This window comes from Lagenorhynchus albirostris, chromosome 16 (genome assembly GCF_949774975.1).
Source record: "Lagenorhynchus albirostris chromosome 16, mLagAlb1.1, whole genome shotgun sequence".
Lineage (NCBI taxonomy): Eukaryota > Metazoa > Chordata > Mammalia > Artiodactyla > Delphinidae > Lagenorhynchus > Lagenorhynchus albirostris.
In genome coordinates, this window is record NC_083110.1 from 78470204 (window position 1) to 78498006 (window position 27803).

At 45.1% G+C, this 27803-nt stretch overlaps 1 protein-coding gene across 3 annotated transcripts in view; it reads right to left on the minus strand.

Moving 5' to 3' along the window:
• C16H10orf90 (chromosome 16 C10orf90 homolog) overlaps positions 1 to 27803 on the minus strand; it is a 232496-nt gene that overhangs the window by 81753 nt on the left and 122940 nt on the right. For 2 of the 3 annotated variants that reach the window (XM_060126531.1, XM_060126529.1), the window contains exon 3: positions 762 to 853. In XM_060126531.1, coding sequence (XP_059982514.1) covers positions 762 to 853 — 92 coding nt within the window. Of the gene's footprint in view, positions 1 to 761; positions 854 to 9340; positions 9363 to 27803 lie in introns of those variants that run through there. The other variant, XM_060126530.1, reaches the window with a different exon arrangement.

Below are 27803 nucleotides of genomic sequence, written 5' to 3' on the forward strand. Positions count from 1 at the left end.
CATATAACTTATGCACATCCTCTTGCATACTTTAAATCATCTCTAAATTACTCATAACACCAAATACAATATAAATATTATGCAAATAGTTGCTGGCGTGTGGCAAATTCAAGTTTTGCTCTTCGGAACTTTCTGGAAGTTTTTTTCCAAATAATTTCAATCGGCAGTTGAGTGAACCCGCAGATGAAGAACCTGTGGATATGGAGGGCCCACGGTACCTCCCTCCCAGGATCATGGGAAGGATGAAATGAGTCAGTTAGACAGAGCCTGGCATGTGATACATTGTCAATACTACCACTGTGTACAGAGTTTTTTATTGTCTAGAATCAGAAACATTTCATTTTGTAAATATGACCTCTAATTTTCTTCCCCCAATGAGACTACTGACACTTTTTGCAGTTATAACGGCCTGTGGTAACTTAGATTTCAAATTACCTCTTCTCCACCTTCACAATGCCAAATGGCGTCATCCTCTCTCGCCAGCAGATTAATTTTGGTTTAAAATTGAGATTCAATCACCATACTCTCTTTTGATACTGCAAATCTACAAATTATAGGTCAAGATTATAAAGGACTGATTGAATACACACTGCATACTTTAACGTAAAGTCTTAGTCATTGATGGTGAGATTTTCTGCTGCGTTGATTCCCTTTTTGACTAAACAAAATAAAATGCAAACATATCACAAGTAGTCCGGTGACCATGTTTTACAATTAGCTGCATTTTGCTGACTACTCTAGAAGTTAGAAACATATGTTACCTCAGTGAAGTCAGATTTCTTCTCTGGAACATCAGACTGGAGATTTTTAAGGGCAAAGTGATCGAGGGGACTGTACTGGTTGTCCCGTAATCCTAGGCAAAGGGAGATAATATTGCTATTTTTTAGTATACGAAAGGATAAAATGGAGTATATAACCTTACTATAAAATTTAATGTCATCTACTCAAGTATTATATGAACCAGTAGTGAATCCAGTGTACTCTGACCCTTGATAAAACCTTGTCTGTTTCCCTCATTCACTCCACCCCTCCATGGAGGCTCTGAGCTCCTTATTACTTAGTTTATCAGGCTGCAAGATTCCTTCTTCCATACCATTGTCTATGTTCCCAGACTCAGGAATAATTGAACAAGTTCAGCCCTCACACATTCGCCCATGTCCTGAGTTTACACCCAGCAGAAGGGTCACTTCTATGGATTTCTCAACAGCGCTGGAGTTAAGAAAGCCTGAACTTGCAAGATCAACTTTCATCCAACCTCTTAACACAATCATTTTAGAAGGAGTCTTGAGCGACTCAGACACTGATTTTGAAACTGCTTTGGAATATCTGAGGATGATTTTGTGATGATATCCGTGAGGATAAATGAGACCCCGTAGACCACCCTCCACATAAATATCGGCCACAGCGATAGCCGAGAACATCATCAGATCCAAAAGCACAAGGCAGTGGGCCAAGAACTGTAGAACCTGGGCTCTGGTCCTGGCTACCATCCACCAGCTTGAAAACAATGGACGAGTCTACGGAATCACTCTACGGAACTTCCTCATCCAGCCAGCCTGCCCCGCACACCTCGCGGAAAGCTGGGTAGAGGAACAAAGCAGTCTGTGAGGCAAACCAGCGGTATGAGGACGTCTGCCTGGGCGTCTCGCTGCTGTTGCAGGAATGTGAGTCAAACACAAGACGGTGGGGTAATGATGAGAGTCTGTGTGGCCCCATCCCCACAGCCCAGGGTCACAATGTCACTTCCACAAATGCAGATATTCCGGGGAAAGTGATTCTCCAAAAGACTACAAAGAATGCTTTCCCAGCGGGTGGTGCTGGTGATGAGAAAGAAGAGATTTAAGAAAGCCCCTCTCTAAATTAGCATATTGTCTATCAACTCATGAGAAGGGTTTATTAAAGAATTCAGATAGAATTTAAAGCATTTTATGGGAAAAATGATACGCTATAGTATTTTCAAGTTTGCAAAGGGGTCAGGACATGGCAATTTCAAGGGCTACCACGGTCCCGTCCGAAGCCTATGTCTCGTCTTGTCCTTGGGTGACAAAAGAACCCCCGTCAGCTCGACCTCGACTTGTGGCTTGTCTCCATCTATCCCTGTCATTGAGTGACAGAGACAGTCATCCAAGATGATGTGCACAGATTACTTCCCGTGAAGCGCAAATATAAGACCTGAAAGATGTCATGGATTTCTGTGCAGAGTCGATACATCATGATGAGCTGACGATAAAGCTGATGAAGACGGAAACCTCCTGGCTCTGGTCCTGTGGCACCACGTTTAAGAGCTCCACAGTCAGCACAGGCCTGGGGCCAGACCGGCCTGGGTCTGCATCCCAGCTCAGCTTACCTGCAGGAGGGGAGTTGCTCACCCTCTCTGAGTTTCTTTATCCATAAAGTGCAGATAATAACACCTCCTGCCCAGCCTTGCCATCTGTGCACTAAGGGTGACGTATGTAAAGTACTCAGGCTGGGGTGGGATGCGGGGTTAATGCTCGATAAATGACCCTGGTTATGACTGTTAATGAGCAGGACCAAGGCATCCGTGCTCACCGGAAGCAGGCCACAAAGTCCCAGCGTCTCTAGCTACCTGTGAGACTCTGGGCAAGTGACTCAGCATCCCCTGGTTCCTTGCTATGAAATGGAGATCGTGGTGTTTACTTCACAGAGTTCCTTAAAAAAGGAAAAGTGACCTAAATCGCTAGCCCGTAGCACAATGCCCAGATTATAACAACACGCAACAAGCATTAGCTGTGGGGAAGTGTCATCATCTCTAGCAGGGAGGAGGGAGACTGCCACCATCAGACAAGCAGGGGCTGTGTATGAGTGTCTGATCGCTGTTGTAACAAATGGCCACAAACTTAGTGGCTTAAACGACACAAACACATTATGTTACAGTTCTGGAGGTCAGAGTCCAATATGGGTCTCCCTGGGCTAAAATCAAGGTGTCGACAGGGCTGCACTCCTGTGGGAGGGGCTGGGGAGACCCTACTTCCTTGCCTTCCCACCTTCTAGAGGCTGCCACGTTCCTTGGCTCATGGCCCCTCATCACTCCAAACTTTGTTTCCATCATCACATCCCTTGTGATTAGATTGGGCCAACCAGATAATCCAGGATAATCTTCCCATCTCAAGGTTCTTAATGCCACCTGCAGAGTCCCTTTTGCCATGCAAGGTAACATATTCACAGGTTCTGGGAACGAGGACGTGGACATATTTCGGGGGGCCATTATTACGCCCATCACAGCCTGGTTGGGGAACCTGAGGTAGATGTATTGGTTGGAACGCAGGGCCTTTAAAATGATGACACTATGGGAAAGTACTTACAATGCAACATTAACTGAAAGAAAGGAGTCAAAGGCTTACGAACCCCATGATTGCAACATTCAAAATTTTTTTTAATGTGTGTGGGAATTCACACAAATGGCAAAGTTGTAACTTAGAGTTATGAGCGTGTTTTTGAGTAAAACTGAGGTGTGACTACAGCCATGCATGGGGGCGCCTGATCAATTAATGATGACCCCAAAGGCCTCAGGAGGGGGACTACCAGAATGGTTAAAAGTACAGACTTTGGGGAAAGAAAGACCCTGATTCAAATCCTTCTCTGACACTAACCATTTGGGCAGTTTAAGTCATTTGGGGCAAGTTCCTTAAATTGTCAGAGTCTCATTCTCCCATGTGTCAGAGGAAACACAAGACCTGTCTCCTAGCGGGGTTACAAGGAATCATGTGATGACAAATATCAAGAACTTAGCAGAGTGCCTGTCACGTGGTAACGCCTCCCCGTCCCTTCCCACCTGACCACATAACTGTCACTACTGATAGAGCGCCCCTCTCTTGGGTGGCCCTACCCTGGCATCTCTGAGTAAGGCAAAGCCAGTGGACATTTGGGGCAGGTTACCGAGAACAAGACTGACAGGAGTTTGGGCATTTTCCAGCACCTGGGATTGGTGTCCCCAGTACAGAAATTTGCAGAAGCCAGGACACATGGCACCTGGCCTTGGTTTCTGGAAGAGATCCTGCTGCGAGGGCAGGAGGTGGCCAGGTCAGTCTGCTCCCTCTCTCCACAGTGCGAGCTGGTCTTTCCCAGAGCTCTCAGGGGCAGGTGCCTGTCCCAGGGCCAGCAGGTCAATTTCACTCTGCATTGGGAAATGGTTCCGGTTAAAAGGAAACTGGCAGAGGGTGGGTGGGCCCTGCGCACCTGTAGGACAGACAGGGCTTCGTCACAGGCGTCGGGCAGTCCATGTCCAAATACTAGTTGTGTGCCTCTGTGTAGTTTATGTAACTTCAGGGCCTCCAGTTTCCCTGCTATGGATCTAGGACACTGAGCTGACTCTATTCCTGCCCTGCCCCGTTGCCTTGCTGCCCCCGGCTGCTGGGAGAGTAGCAGTCAGAGGCTCACGGCTTTGCTCATCTCTGAGAACCGTCCTCGACAAAGGCTATACTTTTCTGCACCTTGGCCACAGCCAGTGGTGACTCTGAGGGGTACAAAAGCCAGGGTAACTCTCTTGTTTGTTCCAGAGCGTAAACCAGACTGCACCTGAGACCCGTCCTTCCTCAGCACCTTCCCCGTCAGGACTCCCTCACTCTCTCTTATGGTTCTGTCCTGAAAAGCACCCCCTCCCTCATGCCCCCTAATCCCTGCCTCAGGCTCTGCTTCTTGGAAGCTCAACATAGTTCCAGCTCACGGTGCTGGCTAGTAGTGGGGGCTCTCAACGTGGGTCCCCATGCCAGCAGCCTCAGCGTCACGGGGTGACTTGTTAGAAATGCACATTCTCTGAAATAATGCTATTTGCAGCAACATGGATGGACCTAGAGATTATCATATTAAGTAAAATAAGTCAGGCAGAGAAAGACAAATATCATATGATATCACGTATATGTGGAATCTAAAAAATGACACAAATGAACTTATTTACAAAACAGAAACAGACTCCCAGACCTAGAAAACAAACTTATGGTTACCAAAGGGGAACGGGGGGAAAGGGATAAATTAGGAATTTGGGATTAACATATACACACTACTATATATAAAATAAACAACAAGGTCCTACCGTATAGCACAGGGAATATATTCAATATCTTGTAATAACCTACAATGGAAAAGAATCCAAAAAAGAACATATATTTTTTATATATATATTTAAAATATATATATATATAAAATGTATACCCAAAACATTCAAATCAACTATACGTCAATAAAAACATTAAAAAATAAAAATGTTTATAAAAAGAAATGCAGGGACTTCCCTGGCAGCCCAGTGGCTGGGACACCGTGCTTCCACTGCAGGGGGCGTGGGTTCGAGCCCTGGTCATGGAACTAGGATCCCAAAGGCCTCCTGGGGCGGCCAAAAAAAAAAAAAAAGGAAAGAAATGCACATTCTCAGGTCCCACCCACTGACCTGCAGACCTACTGATTCAGAAACTCTGGCGCAGGACTCAGCCTTCTGGGCTTTACTAAGCCTTCTAGGACACTCCATGCAGCTCAAGTCCAAGAACACTGCTGGTCTTAGACTAACAAGCTCCTGTACGGATGGTGACTTTAGGCCCTAGAAGGTGATGGCAGTGCTTCTGATTCACCATCATCCCACGGCTTTTAGAAAACCACACCCAGGGGATCAAAATGGGGCTTCTTATCAACGCTTCCAATTAGAATGAAGCCGTCAGGAATGGCAGCAGGCTGTTAGTTTGAAGCAAACTAAAACTCAGCCTGGTGAGCCACCCACCCATGGCTGGTTAAAGAATTGATTGTGTGCGGTGCTCAGGGCCCTCTGTGTCGGGGGAGTGTCAGTGCACGGGCACATCTGATGAGGGTTTCTCTCCCGTGATGGTTGGAAAGATGGAACTCCTTCTGTCTCCACCAGCCTGAGACATTTCTCCACAGCCACTCCTGCCCTGGAGGCCTTCCCGGAGGCCAAGCGCCGAACAACATGAACTGAGCATGAGGTCCTGACCCAGGTTCTCCTGGCATCCAATGTCCTCCCTGGAGGGAAGAGTGCTTCAGGGACGGGACCCACCTGAGCGGGAGTTTATGCCGCACTCAGAGTGATGGAGGCCCCGGGCTGGACATAGCGGCAAAGGCAGTGAGAGGCTGTCCCCTCCCACAGCTCTAAGAGAAAGTCACAGTCTGGCTACTTCTGGCCCCAGTAAGCCACCGGGAGAGCCCTGCCAGCCAAGGGACCCAGGAAAGGTATGGGATGGGGTGGATTTAGACAAAAGTGGACGTGGGGTGGGAGAAGGCGGCGCAGCCCAAGCAGAGGCAAAAGAGAAAAGCGGAAAGGGCTTAAGGGAAAGTGTAAGAGCAGAGAAATCCAGCCAATCTGGGAAATGGCAAGCAGCATGTTGCGTGAAGCCTGGGATACGGGGAAGGCATTGCATACAATTCCCACGCGGCACCTAGCATGGCTTGAGCTGTCTATACAAAAATAGCCGACGGGCCACATCACGCGTTGACTAATGAACCCACCCATCAAAGTCGTGTGCAAATAACGAACGCCCCAGCCTTTCGCTGGTACACAGAGCTTGCTTGTTTTCATATCTCTATCATGTGTATCAGGGACAGAGATGGGACAGTCACATTCCCGCTTCATAGACTGTAAACGCTTCCCTCATTTCTAGTCTGATAGGAGGCAAGGTTTCCTCGGTATTTTCACCTGCCCTCAACGATACCCCTTTCTTAATATTCTAAGTAGACGTTTCTCAGAGACAATCGCTTTTCAGATTTGAATTAAGCTAATCACCTCTGTGAGATCTGACCCTGTTAACCACACGGTGCCTCTGGACCATCTTTTCATGGTTGACTTTTGGAACAACGGGGTCTTCTTACTAGCTTCTCCCTCTTGGCTACTGTGTCTTCCTTTCTTTAGTGGATTCTCTCCTTGACTCCCTCTGGGTCCTCCTACCAAATCTCAGATCAGTGCCAAGGAAGGACCCAGACCTCACCGGTGGGCACCAGCCCTTAGAACCAGCTGCCTTCAAGGCCCCTCAAACTCAGCTTTTCCAAAAAAGGAACCAATCAACTCCCCTCAAGCTGCTACCACTGCAGTCTCCTCCTTCCCCTCCCCTTCCTTCCCCTCCCATTCCTCTCCCATATCCATTTTCTTGGCAAGTGGCCAGCATCCTCCCATCACGCACAATAGAAATTGAGGTGCCCCTCCACACCCACCCTTTCCTTCACTGCCCATGTCCAGCTAACACCCAAGTCCTGATTTATCTCATGAAAAAGGCTGTGCTACATCTCATCAGCTTAATCTTCCCTGAACTGCCTGGTCTCAGCAAGGTCACAATCAAGTGGGGACCCCACCAGCCTCATCTCCCGTCAGGTACTCCCAAATCCCCTTGACATTGCCAGTCTGTGACCTTGTGAAGGTCACATGCTCCTTTGAAAACTCTAATGAAAGGGATACATTTAGTGGAGAGAATCCACTAAAGAAAGGAAGACACAGTAGCCAAGAGGGAGAAGCTAGTAAGAAGACCCCATTGTGTATACGTTGTATATACACATAACAATCTGAGCCCATGTGCATGGGGTGCTGGGGCTCAAGGAGACCAGGATATAGGCATATATCTGGACAAAACTATAATTCAAAAAGATACATGCACCCCTATGTTCATAGCAGCACTATTCACAATAGCCAGGACATCGAAACAACCTAAATGTTCACCCACAGATGAATGGATGAAGAAGATGTGGTATATATATACAGTGGAATATTACTCAGCCACAAAAAAGAATGAAATAATGCCATTTGTATCAACATGGGTGGACCTAGAGATTATCATACCAAGTAATTCAGACAGAGAAAGACAAATACCTTACGATATCACTTATATGTGGAATCTACACTATGACACAGACGAACTCATCTACAAAACAGAAATAGATTCACAGACATAGCAAAGGTTGCCAAGGGGGAGGGTGGTAGGGGACGGATGGACTGGGGGTTTGGGATTGGCGGATGCAAACTACTGTATATAAAATATATAAACAACAAGGTCCTACTGTAGAGCACAGGGAACTATATTCAGTACCCTGTGGAAAACCATAATGGAAAAGAATGTATGTTTATGTATAACTGAGTCACTTTGCTGTACAGCAGAAATTAACACAATATTGTAAATCAACTATACTTCAATAAATAAATTCAAAAAAAGAAATCATCCAAAGACTTTGAAGTTTAAAAGTCTATTAAGTAAAATTATTTCCATGAAAGAATTCTCTAATTATTCCCTAATAAAATCTCTCCCAAGTTCCAAAAAAGAATTTAAAAAAGGAGATCAGGATAGAAATCCTTAAAATAAGCCTCCTTCTCCTTCCTGGATATGGCTGCTTCATCGTCTCTGTGACTTTGGCCTTGGATGACACCTGCCCAACTTTCCCAGGGGGCTAACTCCCCTGCACAGCTCAAGATCACCTCCTCTCAGAAGGGATCCTAGGCCTGCCCCCACCCCACATGCCTTCCAACCTGTGTTGCCACCTGTATTCATTTCCTAGAGCTGCCATAACAAATCACCACAAACAAGGCAGCTTAAAACAATGGCAACTTGTGGTCTCACGTTCTGGAGGTGAGACGTCTGACGCCGAGGTGCTGGTGGGGCCGTGCTCTCTCTGAAGAATCCAGGGGAGAATCCATCCTCGCCTCTTCCTAGCTCCTGTGGCTGGGGCCGCGCTTAGCACTCCTTGGCTTGTGGCAGCCTCACTGGCCTACCTCCATTCTCACACGGCCTGTGTCTCTGTGTCTCCAAGTCCCTCTGTCTTTATAATGACCCCAGTCACTGGATTGAAGGCCCATCCTAACCCAGTATGACCTCATCTGCAAAGACCCCATTTCCAGATAAGGTCCCATTCACAGGTCTGGGGGTTAGGACTTGAACACGTCTCTGGGGGGCCACAATTCAACCCAGCACAGTGCTCCCTGACAGGCTGGCATCACTGTGTGTCCCCGCTACACTGTCCTGTCTGCTCTGAGTCTGTCCCCCAAGTTGACAGAGGCCTTTGGAGGACGTCTCATCATCACCTTCGCCTTGTGCTCAGTACCGTGCCTGCCAGCTGAAGACATTTGCTGAGTGTTGACTGAACGAACAAATTATATATTTTGGCGGTACGCGGGCCTCTCACTGTTGTGGCCTCTCCCGTTGCGGAGCACAGGCTCCGGACGCGCAGGCTCAGCGGCCATGGCTCACGGGCCCAGCCGCTCCGCGGCATGTGGGATCCTCCCGGACCGGGGCACGAACCCGCGTCCCCTGCATCGGCAGGCGGACTCTCGACCACTGCGCCACCAGGGAAGCCCCAAATTATATTTTGATAAGAGTTTCATCTATGGGAAAAAATCAGAACATACCTTCCTCTGACAGTTTGATCATATTCCACTGACGTTTCAAAGACATTTTACTTAGATTCAAAGGTCTTTTAATGACAAGGATGCGCTCGGCTAAAGGAAAGAAAAGTCGGCCACAGTTGACATCTGTAATTCCTCTCAGAATGAGTCAGGCTCCCACCTTCCATGCTGGCCTGAAGAACCTCCAAACGCTCTACCTGTGATGAAGTCACCAGAATGTTTCCATGGCAACTGGGAAGGGGGTGGGGAGTCCACCCTGTGCTATTTCTCCTGAGCAGGAATAGCAATCATCACTCTGACATTTATATCTGAGGCTTTGTTAGCAAGTAAAACACGTTTGCACAACAATTAAAGTTTTCTGCAGAGCACTGTTAGATGTGAGACAAAGAACTGCTACCTACAGTCAGATACACAAAGAACTACTGCCTACAGTCAGATACACAAAGAACTACTGCCTACAGTCAGATACACATTTCCCCTCAACTTCTCACTTTTACTTTTTTATTTTTCACCTTGTTTTGATGATGCTGGTTCTCTTGCCAGGCAGCATTTTTACTGTGGAAATGTTCCCTTAGTATTAAAATACATTCAGATAACACCACAATGTTAACTTGTTTACCCTGCTTGTAATATGTGTTACCAATTTTTGCAAACCGGTTTATCTAGAAAATTGGGCAACACAGCAGTCTGTTTACCGTGCAAGCTATTAAAAGAATGATCAATTCCTACAATTTAATAGAACACCTTTGACACTAAATTAGAATGAATATTGTTTTCTAATGTATACCCAATCACGTTTGAGGTAGCTTATAATTAATAACACAGATAAAAACCAGCCAAACTGTGATAAAAGAAGCAAATAATGAGCTGGAGAACTCATTGGACCATGAAGCCTGGGCTAAAGATGACCCTGGCACAGAAGAATCACAAACTAAGGGTGCGTTTGCAGCAGCCAAGGGCAAAGGGGGGGACGTGATAAATTGCGTAACTCATTGCCTTTCAAATGAAATACACCGTTTCATAGGGAGAGTGGTGTTATCCCCTGGGACAAGGCATCGATAGCATGGGTCTTTATATAAATGGACAGCACCTTTGTAAGTTGGTTCATAAACACCAGGACAATGTAAATTTCACTGGACAACCCCAAGGTGCTTTGAGTCGGGTCAGTGTCACTATTACGCCATCATGGCTAAAATTTATTGTGCGATCACAGCAAGACAGATATTGGATACAAAGGTTATCTCCTTTAACACTCAGAAGGACCTTTGGAGGAGGGCACAATTATTATCCCCATTTTACAGATGAGAAAGCTGGGCCTAGCTGAAGTAACCTGCCAATCATCACCTGTCCAATAAGCTTCAAGCTGAGAGTTTGCAATATTAATGATCACTGCACAGGTAGAAAAGGTAGAAATGGAGCAGAATCTGTAGGATCTGATAACCTCTCCTATGAAGCTTGAGAAAGTGGACGGAACAGACTGGGTTTGGGTGTCAGAGGAGCTCCCTCACTATCGCTGTTTGCTCCTCAGTTAAAGGGGCAAGCTGAAGGGCTGAGAAATATGAAAAGTTTTCACGGGCCCAGCACACTGCCTGTCAACATCGGGACCCCCCAGAACGGAATGTGTTATTAGCTGCAGTTTTACATAATTTTCATCTCTTCCAGAAAATGATGGAGTATAATAAGGACCTGCCCAATAACGAATAAAAACCTGCTCACTAATTCTGTCTACTTGGGCTCTAGCTGAGTTCTGAGACACCCGGAACTGGAGGCACCGTGCCTCTGCCCTTGGTGCCCGGGCATGGCTCTGGGGTCTGCCTTTCTGTGGCAGGAGCAGGGTCACCCCTGGAGGACCGAGTAAGACCACCGGGCGCAACTCGCGCGCATGCGTCACTCCTCTAAACCGCGAGGCCCCGCTCACATGGGCGGCATTGGCGGGGTCGCGCCACAACCTCAGTTCTGCCAACAGTTACTGGGAATCTGACGTCTTTGAGGACCTAGGTCAGGTGCTGGGCTAACAAAGATGAATAGAGCACAGGAGTTCCCATCTTTAAAGAGCTCAGAGTCCGATGAAGGAATGAGACGCATCACGAGACCTTTTTCAATGCAACACAGATTTGATTATTTCCTCTTAAGGGCTTCCCCCCCCGCCCCTTACTTGTGGTAAAATACACAAAACACAGAATTTACCATCTTAGCTATTTTTAAGTGTCCAGTCCTGTGGCATTAAGCACGTGCATATACACCGTGTTGGGCAACTATCACCGCCATCCATCCACAGAACTTTTTCATTTTCCCAAACTGGAACTCTGTCCACCTTAAGTCACAACCGGTTCCCCCTCCCCCAGCCCCTGACCACGGCCATTCTACTTTCTGTCTCTATGAATCGGACTACTATAGGGACCTCAGATGAGTGGAATTATACAGTGTCTGTCTTGTTGTGACTGGCTTAATTTACTCAGCCTAATGTCTTCAAGTTTCATCCATGTTGTTTCATGTGTCAGAATCTCCTTCCTTTTAAAGGTGAATAGGAACTTCCCTGGCGGCCCAGCGGTTCAGATTCCATGATTCCACTGCAGGGTATGCGGGTTCGATCCCTGGTCAGGGAACTAAGATCCTGTATGCTGCACAGCACAGCCAAAAAAAAATTTTTTTAATAAAAATTTAAAGAGGTAAATAATATTCCATTGTATGGATGGACCATACTTTGTTTAGCCATTCATCTGTCGATGGACACTTGGGTTGCTTGCAGCTTTAGGCTATTATGAATAGTGCTGCTGTGAACATGGCTGTACCAATATCACTTCGAGTCCCTGCTTTCAGTTCTTTCTACAGGTTGTCTTCTGCCTTTCATTCTGTGGTCCTGCCTTCGTCATATAACCCAACATTTTCTTAGCAATCACTAGAGTCTTTTTTTGAGGGGTACATATGGCAAAGAGATAGCCACATGGGTAGAGAAGTTTAGTAGTCATCTTTAAAAAACTATCCTTTCCTCCCTTCCTACCCACATGCATGGGGAGAAGGAGTAGGTCTTGTTTTAAGCCCTTGACAGGGGGAAGCAGTTAAGCACAGGTTGTCTCTGACATGTAACCCAAACGTCTTCAACATGGGCTCCAACCTGAAAAGGAAAGAAGGTGCCACCTCCCCACCCCACCCCCAGAAAGGACTCTGTGAGCTGGGAGGCAGCCCAGGTCAGAGAAGCCCAGGGCCTGCGCAGGGGGGCGAGGGGGCTGCTGAACGTTCTGGGAACGTGCAGCCTCACCTAAGCAGAGGGCCTGTGTGTGGGCAGCAAGTGGCAGCAGTGGGAGAGGCGGAAAGAGGAGGATTTTTCCTTCCTTTTGGTCCTAACACAGCACGATTCAGCAGGACAAGTCCAGACAAGCAGCTGAGACACCGTTCTTGAGCCACTCAGCACCTCTTGGGCTCAGCTCCCCCATCTGTGACACGAGGAGTCATGTCACACGCGTGGCTTCCAGGACACCACCTGGCTCTGCCAGGAGTCTTGTCCATGGTGGCTGGGCCGTGAGGCGCCGGGTACATTTGAGGGAGGGGGTGTGGGCGCGGCATCTCCACTTCAGCTTGCTTCTTTCATAAACTGGAAAATGGCATCGTGACGCCCTCTCTTCTTCAAGGAACATCGAGCTCACTGAACAAGCATCATCACGACGTTGTATTGAACGTCATGGAGTGGGTTGATTTCAGAGGTGACCGCTCCTGCCTCCCCTGTCCCCCCAGTTGAGATCCAGGCTGCAGTGGGGTCCCGAGCACCTGCTGGTTATACAGGCAGCTTTCGGCAGGAGGAGCAGGGGCGGACTGTGTGCCTTTAGCCCAGCGCTGGATCACAAGCGACACGTGAAGAAGAAAAACGGGACGTCGTTGGAACCTCCTGCAGAAGAGCCTGGAGCCACATCTGGCCCCGCTGCAAAGCCACAGGCTCCAGACAGACCAGGAGAAGCTGGCAGCTCAGGGTTCATTCTGTAAACAAGCCACCGAAGCATTTTCACAAGGTGTCAGAACGGATTTCCTCTCCTCCGGGAGGGCGACGTAACTCCTGTTGGTGGGGCTGTGGAGCTTCTTGCTTCTTGTGCTTTCAGCTGCCTCGGCCAGAGCCTGTCTGGAGCCTGGGGCAGGAGCCCACAGAGATGATTACACGTTCTGCCATGAGCTGGACAAAGGAGGTCCGTGCGGTGTCTGAAGCTCCAAGTTGTAAATCTCCCATTATAGGAGCCATGGGCCACGCACTGCACATCGGGGGTCTGGGGTGAGAGATGCTGTCACAGGACCATACCCAAGAGCCCAGCATTCAAGGAAAATGCCCGTGCTTGGAGATGCTCACACCCTACTGCCATTATCCTGTATTCCTACCTGGAAAGCCAAAGTGGCCTCTCTACTGAATTTGCCAACAGCTCATCAGCTGTGCTGAACAGTTAGAAGAAGGCTGTTATTCTCTCTGGCTGTGATTTTTGTTTTGAGCTGTTGTTGTTTAATGGAGAAAAGATCCTATTAGCACTCTGTGTCCCCTACTAGCCCCTCCTGCTGTAACAGATCCAAAACTTGGGCAAGAACAACTGTCCCCTTATATGTATAGCCATGTCCTCACCTGCCACTTTACAAAAAAAGGAAACAGAGGCTCAAAGAGGGGCACGGCTTGCCAGAGAAGCTCTCAGCTGGGAAGTGGCAGAGTCAGGCTTGCTCAGTTGAGTCTATAAAGACCCTGGATTGCTGGCTGTCCGTCAAGTTACCTTCTAACCACACCCTGTCTAGCTGGGCTGAGCTGCTCTCTCCCTGGCGTTGATTCTTTAAAAAATATAATTCACATACCATAAAACTTATCCTTTAAAGTGTAAAATTCAATGGTTTCTGTATATTCACAAAGTTGTGCAACTATCACCACGATCTAATTCCAGGACATTTTCATCGTCCACAAAAGAAACCCCATACCCATCACTCCCCATCCTTGGAAACCACTAACACATGTTTTCCAGATTTGCCTATTCTGGACATTTCATATAAATAAAATCATAAGTCTGTGGGCTTTTGTGTCTGGCTTCTTTCACTGAGTAACATGGATTCAAGGTTCATCCGTGTTGTAGCATGTGTCAGAATTTCATTCCTCTCTATGGCCAAATAATAGTCATTTTGCTTCAAGATTCATACTGTATGGATAGAGCACATATTGTGCATCTGTTTATTAACTGATGAACACTTGGGCTGTTTCCACTTTTTGGTTATAATAAACAATGCTACCATGAACATGTGTGTACAAGGTTTTATGTGGACACAGGTTTTCTTTCTCATGGGATATATACCTAAGGGTGGAATTGCTGGGTCATATGGTAACTACATGTTTAACTTTTTGAGGAAATGTCAATCTGTTTGCACCATTTTACATCCCCACTAGCAAAGTATGAGGGTTCCATTTTCCCCATCTTTGCCAACACTTGTTATTATCCATTTTTTTAATTACAGCCTCCTAGTGGCTATGAGGTAGTATCTCATTGTGGGTTTGATTTGCATTTCCCTGAAAACTAATAATGTTGTGCATCTTTTCATGTGCTTCCTGCCCATTTGCAATCTTCTTTGGAGAAATGTCTATTCAGGTCCTTTGCTCAAATTTTAAGTTGGGTTATTTGTCTTTTTACAAAAGCAGCTCTAGGAAAAAGAAGACTATCATGGTCTCCATTCACCTTCCCCTCAAATGAGTGAAAGGAACAACAGTGATTCCCAGACCCCCCTAAGGCAGCATCTCATTTCTATGTACCTTCAATGATAGCAGCATTACTGCATGAAGGCTTAAGAGAATGTTCTTGGTGTTCCACAGATATGGGCTTGAATCTAGCTTGAACACTCATAAAGTTTGTGAGTTAGACGATCCACCTAACTTCTCAGCTTCCCCATCTCCCAAACAGGGATCACAATATCAATTCACTGGATTGGTGTGAGAGCTAAGAGAGGAGACATACTGAAAGCCCTCAGCATGTGACTTGTCACGTGGAAAATACCCAATAGAATTCATTTCTTTATGTATCCAGCGAATATTTTTATAGCATCACCATGGGCCAGGCACTGGTCTAGACCCCAAAGTCACAGCAACAGGCAAAATAGAGAGAAAATTTCTGCCTTCATGGAGATTATATGCAGCTTAACATTCTGGCAAAAGTTAATGATGCTGTTATTATTATAATTCAACATTTTTACTCTTGATTGCAAAATAAGTACATGCTCATCAGAAACTAGAATGACAAGATAAAAGAAGTTTCACTAATGAACTTGAACTTTGGAGAGACTCGGCATTAGCTTCAGTAATTACAGCTCTTCTGCCAGTGCCCCAGCGTGGCCTTTCTTCTATACTTGCACAGAGACGTGAAAGGGGAGAAGCCACTGGCAGTGGCTCAAGAAGGTGAAAAAAGGTGCAAACACCAAGATTTAGCACTTCCAGGTGTCCAGGGAAAAGGAGGGATAATACACACTTACCAATCTGGGGGAGGGAGTTAGAAACCTAGGAACAGATCATTAAAACCAAAAATAGGATAAAGAAGTAAATGAGAAGTGTGCTTGGGAAGAAAGAGTGAGCAGAGCAGCTCTTGCAGCTAGAAAAGCCGGTCCAGTGGGGCTGGGTGGGACTGAACATGAAATTGAATGAAGAGTAAAACTGCTGGCCTTGAGAACTCTTCTGGGGAGTGGGAGCAAAATCCACTGCGGCCAATGAGGTTGAGGAATCACGGGAGACGCTGCTGTGTTTGCAGGTCAGCAGTTCTGCGTTGGAAACACAGGAAGCTGACCTGCACTCAAGGCCGGCTCCGCCATGGACCAGCCGTGTCAACTAACGAGTCACTGACCTTCTCTTTGTTTGCTCATCTGCAAAACAGGTTCAGCAATTCTGACCTCATCAAGCAGGTTAGACTCTCGAGTCCTTCTAAAGAACATTCCCACCACCTGGGAAGTAAGGCCTCTAGCATGACCCAGTGGTTGATTCCCAGCTTACTGTGGGGTTTTCTGAGACGTCCGGATGACGGCAGTCTCTTTGTGAGTGTGAGGCGATATGTCAAACCTAGTTAGAGAGGAAAATCAATAAGGCTACTATTTGGAGAAAGATACACAAATAGGCAGGGGAGAGGTATTTGCCCTGTCAGATATCAAGTTACTTTAAAGATGTAGAAAAATGATAGTGCACTGCTACAGGAATAAGTGGAAACAGACTAATGGAAAATAATAAAGAACCCAGAAGGAGACCCTTACATATATGAAAATGTGAAAAATAATGAGGTGGTTTGGATAAAAACAAAATATAAAAACTGATGCTGGGAGAATTAGTTATTACTTCAAAAGCCAAATCAGTTCCATACATCTTACCACACCCACAAATCAACTCCAGAGCATCTAAAAACCTAAATATGAATGATGAAACTTAAAGACCTTTAAGGGATAAAATAGTTCATATCCTTATGATCCTGGGTAGGAAAGGATATCTTTAAAATGTTCCCAAAGCAAACACTACTAAATAAATTCAAGTCTTTTTCATTCAAGAATTTCTGACCATCAATAGATGTGATAAAGAGAGAAAACAGACTACAAATTAGAAAAAGATATTTGGAACCCATATAACAGACAATGAAAGGGTTATTAGCATCAAAACTAATTTTAAAAACTCCTGTAAATTAATTTGAGAAATACTAGTAACCCAATGGAAGAAACAGGCCAGGACAGAACAGGTACTTCTCAGAAGAGAAATGGTCACTGGGCAGCTGAAAAGATATTCAACCTCATTAGTAAATAGAGGAAGGAAAAGAAAATCACAGCAAGAGACCATGTCACATCTATCTGACTGGCCAAAAATCAACAATATTAGATATCAGTAAAGCTGTGAGGTAACAGCAATTCCCGTGCACGGCTGCTGAGCATAAACTGATACTTGAAAAATAACCCAGTAAAGGTGCGGATGAGCAATTTTGCTCTTATTTACAGTATTTCATCAACATCTAACAGTTCATTGATTATAAGATGTACAATTACTTTATGCATCACCAAGAAACGGAAAAAAAGCTGCTAATTTATATCCTAAGATGCCACTAATTTTAATACACATTCTGATTTCAGATATATTAAAATATAAAAATACATCTTAGAATTAGTGAAATATGGTATGCAAGTAAAAGAAACTCTTCCTCATCTGCGCTGGGGTCTATAAGACTGTCTGTAGCATCATTGTTTTTTTTTTTTTTTTTTTTCGCCGTATGCGGGCCTCTCACCGCTGTGGCCTCTCCCGTGGCTCAGCGGCCATGGTTCACAGGCCCAGCCGCTCCGCGGCACGTGGGATCCCCCCGGACCGGGGCACAAAGCCGCGTCCCCTGCATCGGCAGGCGGACTCTCAACTACTGCGCCACCAGGGAAGCCCCAGCATCATTGTTTTTAATGGCAAAAAAAAAAACTGGAAACGAAAATGTTCTTTGACAGGAGAATTTATAAATCAATTGTGAGATAGTTAACTATCCATCAGTGAAAATATATAAACCACAGGTACATATATTAATATGGATGACAAAAAACAAATTAAAATAAGAGTAGAAATCAATGAAAGAACAGAAAAAAACACAATAACCGAAAAAAACAACAAAATCAAAAGTTGGTTTTGGGGGGATGGGAAAATCAACAAAATCAATCAAGAAAATATTTAAAAACACATACATTGTATGTTGTCATTCCATCCCAGCCTCCTTGTCTCTAACCTGACCTCTGGCTCTATTTGCCTTTGGTGGGTAACTTTATGATGATTCTCTTGGGTGGTCGTGATGCTCAGTGGGTGAGCCGCTGCCTCCTTGCCAATTTCACCTTCCAAGAGGCCATGGAGCCTGAGCTCTGCGGCCCCCTCCCGGTGGCTGGCATCACCACTGCATCTTTTTCTCATTCCCAGCGCTTCCTTGGCCCCAGGAACTCAGAGAAGACGATTCCCTCACGCTCTCTGAGCTTGAGCCTGGAGTCTTTACTGGGCTTGATCAAAGCGGGGTCACCCCAGATCAACCCCAATAAGTGGAGTCAGGACTCATATGCAGAGTGAGCACAAAGCAAGTGTTCTTAAAAAATATATATCTTGCTACTATATCGCTAAGCCCCATATAAAGCCAGCAGGACTCCCGACAGCGGCGTTCTGGGATCCTCTCTCGGCTTCACAGATAATACTCACATATGCTTATGCTTAAATCTATTCCCAACCATATCATACCCATATCAAGGTGGTAATATCTTTCTTAAGTTCTCTAAACATAGAAGTAAGTCCCTTTCAACTCAGTGGAAATCTGTCTTATCATTTAAGGCTCAGCTCAAACTATTTCCCTCTAGAAGCTTTCACCCCCAGAAAAAAACAAACCAGTTGTTCTTCTGTGTTTCCAGGGCACTCTTCCACATTGCGCTGTAGTCCTCAGTGTACTGTAACCTCCTGGGGGCAAGAGCCTCCATCTTTGTATCCCCCCCAACCCCAAATCTTGTGCTTGGGGAGATAAAGCAATGAGCAATGGATTCTGACATTGGAGGACCTGACCCCAACTCTGACTTTAGCAAACTTAACCTCTCAGAGCCCGTTTTCCATCTGTGAAATGAGAATTGACGGAATTGCTTCCTGAACGGGAAACTCTCAGCACAAGCGCCTGGCACACGGCAGAAGCTGAGAAGCGGCAGCTGCCTGTCAATTTAAGAGCTGATGACACGTTTGCTGAACTGGGCTGAATGGCATGTGCTGATTCTCCAGGGGTGGGACCCACACCACGGTGTTCACCTGGCATCTCTTGAGGCCAGGATCCCCGGTAAGAGCTGGGGCCAGACTGGACCAGAGCCCCCAGGATGTTATCTACATATAAAGCGGAGGAAGGAGGAAATACAGTGACCTATTGTGAGCGCGAGGAGGCACCTGCTCTCTCTCCCTCCCCTCCCCTTCCTTGGAGCTCCAGACGCAGCTACGCCCTCCTGCTGAGGAACCTCCCCCTTGCTCACCAGATCAGCCTCCCTGGAGAAGACCTCGGCTTTTCACATCCAGGGTACAAGTCCCGTCCCACCAAGGCCCCACCCCGACCCCTGAGACATCAGGGGCCACCTGCCTGTGCAAACCCAGTCCGTTTGGCGTTTCATATTCTGTGCTTCCAATATAGGCCTCAGCACGCCCACCTCTTGTGCCCTAACTACTTCTCTGGTTTATCCCTTGAGAATTTCTGGGCATCTTCTCTGCCATTTCATTTTCTTTGGCATCACATCTGCCATTCTCCACCACGCCTGCTCTTAACATTGTACCTGGGCATGTTTGCTTCCAAATCTCTCAGTTCTTTGGATATGGCTGGAAGCTGTTCTGCCAAACAGTGGCACTGCTGTGTTCGGGATACCCGGTCCCTCATTTCACAGGAGTATTGCTGGTGTAACCAAGATCCAATAGACACAGACAGCTGTTTTATGACATCCGTAGAGACAGCTTCCCTCCAGCTCTCTTTCACTCCCAAAGGGAGAAAAGATAATAGTGCCATTGGGTCCACATGACTTTCATTTTTCTCATAAGAATATAGAAATTTCTAGAATGAACTCCAGGTTTCTTTGTTGTTGTTGTTTTCCTTCTGCTTCCCACCCACCCCGCTAATTGACAGAAATGGGGAGTCTCTGGTGGATTTGGAAACTTCCAGCAAGCTGCTGTTCGTCATGCACCCACACAGTGGGAACAGAGCACCGCCTTTCCATACCCAGGGGTCTGCGCATGGCTGTTTCCTTCGGTAGGTCTATGTGGAAGTCACAGCCACCCCTTTAGCACCTTCCCCCTGTGCCCCCTCCAATCCCCCAGGAGCAGAAACAGGCCACTTCCACCTCACTGAGAAGAAAATGGTACCCAGGTAGCCTGCGCAGGGCAACCAAGCTCCCGCTCATGAAAAGCTACTATTTTCATTTCGGTCTCAGGAAATCTGTAAACAGATCCCCACCATCTTAACAGATTCTTGCCACAAGACTGTAAAACACGAACTTGTGCTCACACCTCTATCAATCAAGTGCACTGTTCGAATTGACTGGATGGAAAGCAAATACTGAGGAAAGTATTCACAATTTAAACCATGGCTACAGGAATGCTGATTCAATAGAGAGTTTTTTCTAAAAATTCATTTTTCTTTAGTCTGTCTTGCATCTTCCCATCAGAAATAAATGAGGAGAAAATAGGGCTATTTCTTTTGCAGGTGACAGAGACGCAGCCTCCTTCTTCGCCTTCCTCAGTCAGGACTTTCCCTTCTGAGCATCCGCCATTAGGCAACACCGGATGAACAGTGATGAGCCATAAAACCCCCATATGAAGCACGGCTGCCCTTGAACTTCTAACGCCTGCTGGCTCAGGCCCACTTTAGGCATGAGTGCTAAAATCCCTGCCAGGGGTTCCTCATCTCCAAGAACAATCTGAGCTGTCACTGCAGAGCCCACGATTAGGTGACAGGTAGAGCAGAATCCTACAAGAGGGTGGCGACCAGGAGAGCAGGCAAGCCCCCAGTTGCATGTTACCGGTTCTGGAAGGGGTCTCTGCGGTGGTCCTACACTGGGATCAGGGGGCACTGAGATCAGAAACCAGGTCTTCAGTCTGGGACACCCAGACCCAGTGTTTGTCACAGAACATCCTCTCTCTGTCAATGTGGGGCCATGATACAACTTTGAACTTGGCCTCGATACAACTTTGAACTTGGGAGAGGGCTGAGGTCGGGGCGGTGGCAGTAAGAGGCGGTGGGCAGTGAACACGCCTTGCCTTAGCAAACACTCTGCCAACAGTCATCCCTAGTCTCGATTCTGTCCTGGACTTCAGGAAAGAGTAAAGGTTGCTCTGCTTTCCTGAGTGCAGCTGGGATTCAAACCCAGCCCTGTCCGACTCTAACCAAACTTCCCCACCAAGCTACACTGGCCTCAAGAAAAATCGCTTCAGCCTGTGGTCTCAACACCGAGACCGTCCACCGCAAACCATGCGTAAAGCGGCATTTGTGTTCCTCCAGACGAGATTGCCCTTGAATTCTTTCAGAGCCTGAGTCTGATAAAACATCTGCCAATCAAAGGCAGCCCTGAAGATCCCGCAGCAGGAAGCCTGGCCTGTGAGGAGACTCGGGGTCCTCCATCAGGCAGCTTTTGTATTTCCTCTAAAACAGAAAGCTTCCAAGGGCTGGATTTGACAAGTCCATTATACTGCCAAGTCCTCAGAAGCTGGAATAGGAACGCCTGAGATTAAACAAACGTGGGGACGTAAAACTAAAGGGTAATGCAAGTGGGTTTGGTGCTTATCTTCTTTTCCAACAAAAGATAACAGGTAATTGCTTTTTTATCACTAGCACTTGAAATCTGAAAGTAAAGAAGGAGAGAGGCTCGACATCACACCTAAACTTTGCAGTCCATAGATCCTTAACTTCCACTTCTGCTATGGACCAATAGTCAGACTGCCCTGGGGCTCACACAACCCAACACAAAAAAGGGCCAAAAAGCAACAAAGGACATGTCACCATGTCATTTCCAACAGGAGGGATTTATATTTAGGTTTTGTGAACTGATTACATATATACATTCCCTTCCCGCCCTGCACCCCTCCCCCGCAAAAGTTCTAAACTATCAGCAATTCTCTAAACGTAACCTTTACCAAAGAAGAGACGTTCACAAGGGGAATGAGATGGTTTGTGGATTTCCCAGGAAATGATAAAGCTGTTGCCTAGCAACCCAGCCCCCCCCCCCAAGACTCCAGCCTGTTACCTGGCTCTTGTTAAAATGGAACATCTTTAATAGACACAGCTATTGCCTGCAGCTGCCTGAGCAAAGGCTTTGCAGGGGAGCCTTCCTTTCTCTCCTCCCTCGCGCTTTCCCGGTGACAGCGGGTGAGCACCGAAGTCTCCTGTCTGAGCTTCACTGGCTGCTTTCCTTTAAGATGAAGATCCTTGGATTTCTCACCACTTTCAAGCTTTCCCTGTGACTTGCTCGGCTCAACAGAAATTGACTCTTCTGTCTAAACGTTCTCTGGCTGCTCAAGAATGTCTACGGCCCAGCGGAGAAAGTGCATCTTTCATCTGGTGACAATTCTCCAGGCTTTGATTTATTATTGAAAATTTTGAAATTGATAATATGTACTGTATATTGTCTCGGGTTGAATTATGTTCCCTGCCCACCCCAATTTATATAATGAAGTCCTAACCACCAGGACCTCTGAATGTGACCTTCTTTGGAGACAGGGTCTTTGCAGAAGTAATCAGGTCGAAATAAGTCCTTAGGGTGGGCCCCTAATCAATATGATTGGTGTCCTTATAAAGAGAAAATTTAGACACACTGACACACAAGGGAGAGTACCATGGGAAGGTGAAGGCAGAGATCGGGGTCATGCTTCTATAAGCCGAGGAAAGTCACACATGTGCCAGGAAACCACCAGCAGCTGGGAGAGGGGCCTGGAACAGACTCCCCCTCACGGCCTCAGAAGGAACCCACCTTTCCAACACACTGATTTTGGACTTTCAGCCTCTGGAACTATGAGAGTAAATTTCTATTGTTTAAGTCACCCAATTTGCCACACTTTGTTTTGGCAGCCCTCGGAAACTGATACTCATGTTTCCCATGGACTGTGTAGTGCTACAGGCGTATTATTTTCCTTTCTCATTGAACTCTCACAGCGACCCACGTAGGATGAACTGTCTTTAGCACATAAGGAAGCTGTGGCTTAGGGAAGTGAACTTACTTGTCCAACAACCCACAGTTCCTAAGTGAAGGAGCTGGAATTCAAATTCAAGTTGAAACCCCATGGAAACCCATGCTCTTAACCGCCATGGTGTTCCCCCTCTGCTGACTCTAGATGTAGCTTTCCACGTCATCCCACAGTGAGGGGTTTCCTCCCAAAGTCGCTAACAGAACAGCCAGCTGCTAACAGGGTAGGGAAACCCGCAAAGCCAAGGCACTATGAAATATTCAACATGTTGACAGGAGGCATATTGCCAGCTGAGTGGGGGCCAGGAACTGCTCCTCGGCTGATGGGCAAGAGATTTCTGCTGCAGAAAGCTGAGCGTGGAGCGCAATTAGCTTTGAAGTTTATTAAATCTTTGTGTCTCTCGGGCCATGGGGAGAAAGAGCCGGGGGGGGGGGGGGTTCCTGCAGTCCTGAGCTGAGCAAGGCGGCCTGGAGGGACCTTTCTACCCCACTGGCAGAGTAGGGCATGCTGGATGTATTTTTCACATTTGGAATACTCAGCAACTCTACTGGAATTCGGATTCGTGCATTTAGCAGGAAAAGCAAAACTGCTGTGAACACAGGCAAAAATCCACGCTAGGGTTCTGCTCCACAACAGAAAAAGGCTGAAATTACCATGAGCAGGTGAAGGTGAATGTATACTGCAAACAAGGTCACCGCATTTGGAAACATAAGCAGAGAGGGGAGGGTGTGGAAGAATTCTTGATTGTTAATGGGAGTCTCTGTGGTAGTATTTTATGACAGGGGCAAAGGTTTCATATCAAGGAAGCTACCTCCATCTTCTACATTATTTAAAAGGTGAGATCGGATAAATAAATGCATTTTTGTGATTCTTCTATCCACACAGACCTTCAGCCAAACTGCTGTGTAAATAACTGTATTATATAAATATAGTATAAAGGAAATATAAAAATCTGATTGAAACACTTAATGAAACAAAATAAATATAATGCTTATTTTGTGATTTTTATAAAACAGGCAAAATTTCTAAGACCAATGTATTTGGAAGAGCTTGTAAGCTAAATTTTTTCCCAGCATGCAGTCAGTAAACACGCTACTTGACTCCTGGATATCATACAAATAATGATACTTGTTGTGACAAAACATGAAATAGCAAATAATGAAACTTCAGGACCTGGGGAACCAAGCACACATTCCCAAGGTCACCGGGGTGCTGCCAACTCCGGAAGATAAAGAAGGAAGAGGAATGATGTTGAAACGGAAGAGACAAAGCTCTCATTATTTCAGATGATAGCACTACCTGCTTGTAAACCCAAGGATTTCAGCTGAAAACTTTTACAACTGCTAGGAGAGCTGAGTGATTTAACCACAATCAAAAGCAACCTCCAAGAATCAATAACTTTCATAAAGAGGGGAACTAATTAATTATAAAACATCAGGAGAAAACAATTAACAATGGCAAGAAGACCCTAGTACAGCCAGGAACACATCTAACATGAAATATGAAATACCCATATCGAGAAAATCGTAAAACTATACTGGAGGAAATAAAAGAAAACCTAAGTGAATGGGGAGACATGACTTGTTTCTGGATGAAAAGGTCAAAGGGTAAAGTCAATTCTGCCCAAACTAGTTTATAAATTCCACATTTATCTAAAAACTGGCAATAAATAACTAAATAACAGACGATCTGATCCATAAATGTATGTGGAAGAGAGAGAATGCATAAGAATACCAAGACAGTTTTAATAATGTACAGTGAGCATGGGATATTGTCATACTACCTATTAAAACTCACTCTAATGCCGTATTACTTAAAACCGTGTGGTCTCAGGAAAGGAAAAAATAGATGCGTCAATTAGATGAAACAGAGAGTAAGATATCCACGTACATTTGGGAATTTACTCTATGAAGAGGACATTCCAAATCAAAGGGAATAGGACAGCATATAAAATTAGTAATCCATTTGAGGATAAAATAATGTTAATAACGTTTTGGTCCATATTTAAAGCCATACACAAAACTAAATTTAAAATGGATTATAGGTGTAAACATCAAAAAGCGAAATTAAAAAATAATAATAGAAGAATATTTTTTGTAACAGTGGAAGTCTTCTTAAAGAAGACAAAATATCTAGAGGCCATAAAAGATTAACAATTGAACTGTAAAATAATGCGTAAGTTTTATATGACAAATGTTTTTCATTTTGTATGTGTTACATACAAAATGAAAAGACAAGTAATAGACTGAAAGAAAATATTAAAAGGATTAATACCCAGTCTATAAAAGTAACTCTTACGATTATATTAGAAGAAAACACTTTAGAAAAGTGAGTAAATGATTTGAACATGGATTCTATAGAAAAATAAATACAATAGGATAACATACATTGAAAAAATGATAGGGCTCTTTAGCAATGGGGAAACTATAAACTAAAAAAACAACATTTAAATAAAATAAATTAATACCTTGGGCAGCAAAGAATATTATCAAGAAAGTGAAATCTACACAATGGGAGAAAATATTTGCAAATCATATATTGGATAAAGACTTAGAGTCCAGAATATATAAAGAACACTTACAACTCAACAACAAAAAGACGAGCAACCCAATTTAAAAACGGGCAAAGAACTAGAACAGACATTTCTCCAAAGAAGCTGTACAAATAGCCAAAAAGTACGTGAAAAGATGCTTCACATTATCAGTCATTAAAGCAATGCAAATCAAAACCACAATGAGCTACTACATCATATCCACCAGGATGAGTATAATTAAATCTAAAAGAAAGCAAAACAAAAAACAGAAAATAACAAGTGTTGGTGAGGATATGGAGAAATGAACACTCCCTTACAGCACAGGTGGGAATGTAAAATGGTACAGCTGCTGTGGAAAACAGTTTCGCAGTTCGTTGAAAAGTTAAACATATAATTGCCATGTGACCGTACTACCTGACATACATACTCAAAAGAATTGAAAACAGGTACTCAGACAAATACTTGTACACAATATTCATATCAGCACTGATCACAACAGCCAAAAGACGGAAACAACCCAATTGTCCCTCATGGGATGAATGGATAAACAAACTGTCGCACATCTATATGATGGAATACTACTCAGCTATAAAGAGGGATGAAGTACTGGTACCTGTTGCAACATGAGTGAACCTTGACGACATCAGACACTAAAAGTCACATATTGTATGACTCCCTTTATATGAAATATCCGTAATAGGTAAATCCACAAAGATGAACACAGATTAATGGTTGCTAGGGACTGGGGGGAGGGGAGAATGGTTGCTAGGGACTGGGGGGAGGGGAGAAGAGGACATGACTGCTTAATGAGTACCGGGTTTTCTTTGGGGATAGTGAAAATATTCAGGACTAGATAGAGATGATGGGAGCAAACATCATGAATGTACAAAATGCCACTGAATTGTACACTTTAAAATGGTTAGATTTTTGGTCCTTGTGAATTTCCCTTCAATTAAAATCAACAATGAGATACCATATCTTTCTGTTAGTTTGGCGAACACACGCACCCCTATAAAAATCCAGTGTTAGGGTGTTGGAAAGTGGGTTCTTTCCACACTATTGGCTCAAATATAAATGGGCAGAGCATTTGGGGGAGGTAAATTTGGCAAAATCTATCAATATTTAAGATGCACATGTCTTGTGAGCCATCAGTTTCAATTACAGGATTCAATTCCACACATGCCCCAAGACGTATATGTTCACGGGTGCTTTCTTTGTTTAAAAAAAAAAAAAGAAACAAAATTAATATCTGGCAATGGCTGGTGTTGATTTTGTTGAGCACCTCAAAGAAAAACCCAAAAGGCCATTTGGTCTCTAACCGCCCATCCCTTAAATCACCCATAAATTACGTACATATGATTTGTGCAAACAACTTGGTACAGCAATAACAATGTAAAAACATATAATTTATACTACAACATATAATACATAATTCTATAAAGTGGTTGTAATAAAAATTAAATCACTCCAGTGCTATACTGCTTAGACACCCTTCAACACATTTATAAATATTCAAACTTGCCAGCTTTGCCCATTGATGGATAAATGTCCCCGTACTTTGGTTCCTTCATCTGAATTAACTCACCGTGTCCTCTCTGTGCCCCTTTGGGGCAACACCCCTGCCCCAAAGGGGCACAGAGAGGACACGGTGAGTTAATTCAGAGAAGGCCTGGCACTCTATTGGGTGCATCTTAAGTCTTCCAGTAAACGTGGTATATTACTAGCCATTCAAAGGGTTGACATTCTGGAAGAGGAGGTTGATAATTGACAGATAATTTTAGGTGATGTGACATGATGAGGGCTCTGGCGGCTGTGGGCACAGGTCCTGTGGAGAACAGACAAGGAGCACCGAGGGCAGGCTGACCACCCAAAGGACCCTTCCCATCACCTCAGGCCAAATGAAGCTGGTCATCAACCCCTTCCCTGAGACCAACGCTAATATGCTGCTCTCCACGGTCACAGATTTCATTTTTCCATGCCTGTGCTAGCTACCGTCAGCACATATGCTTAAGAATTCTCTGTGTTTGTTCTCTAGAAAATAAACTGTTAGAAAGAAAAATCAATGTTCATTAGCAGAGCCATTACTTTCAAGAAAATCCTTTCTCAAGGAAAAGTGGTAGAGGACACTCGAAAGCTGGTATCAATCTGACCTTCCCTGCAGGACTGAATGTGTTACTGACTCAGCTTCAAGGCTATTACTTTCAAGAAAATCCTTTCTCAAGGAAAAGTGGTAGAGGACCCTCGAAAGCTGGTATCAATCTGAC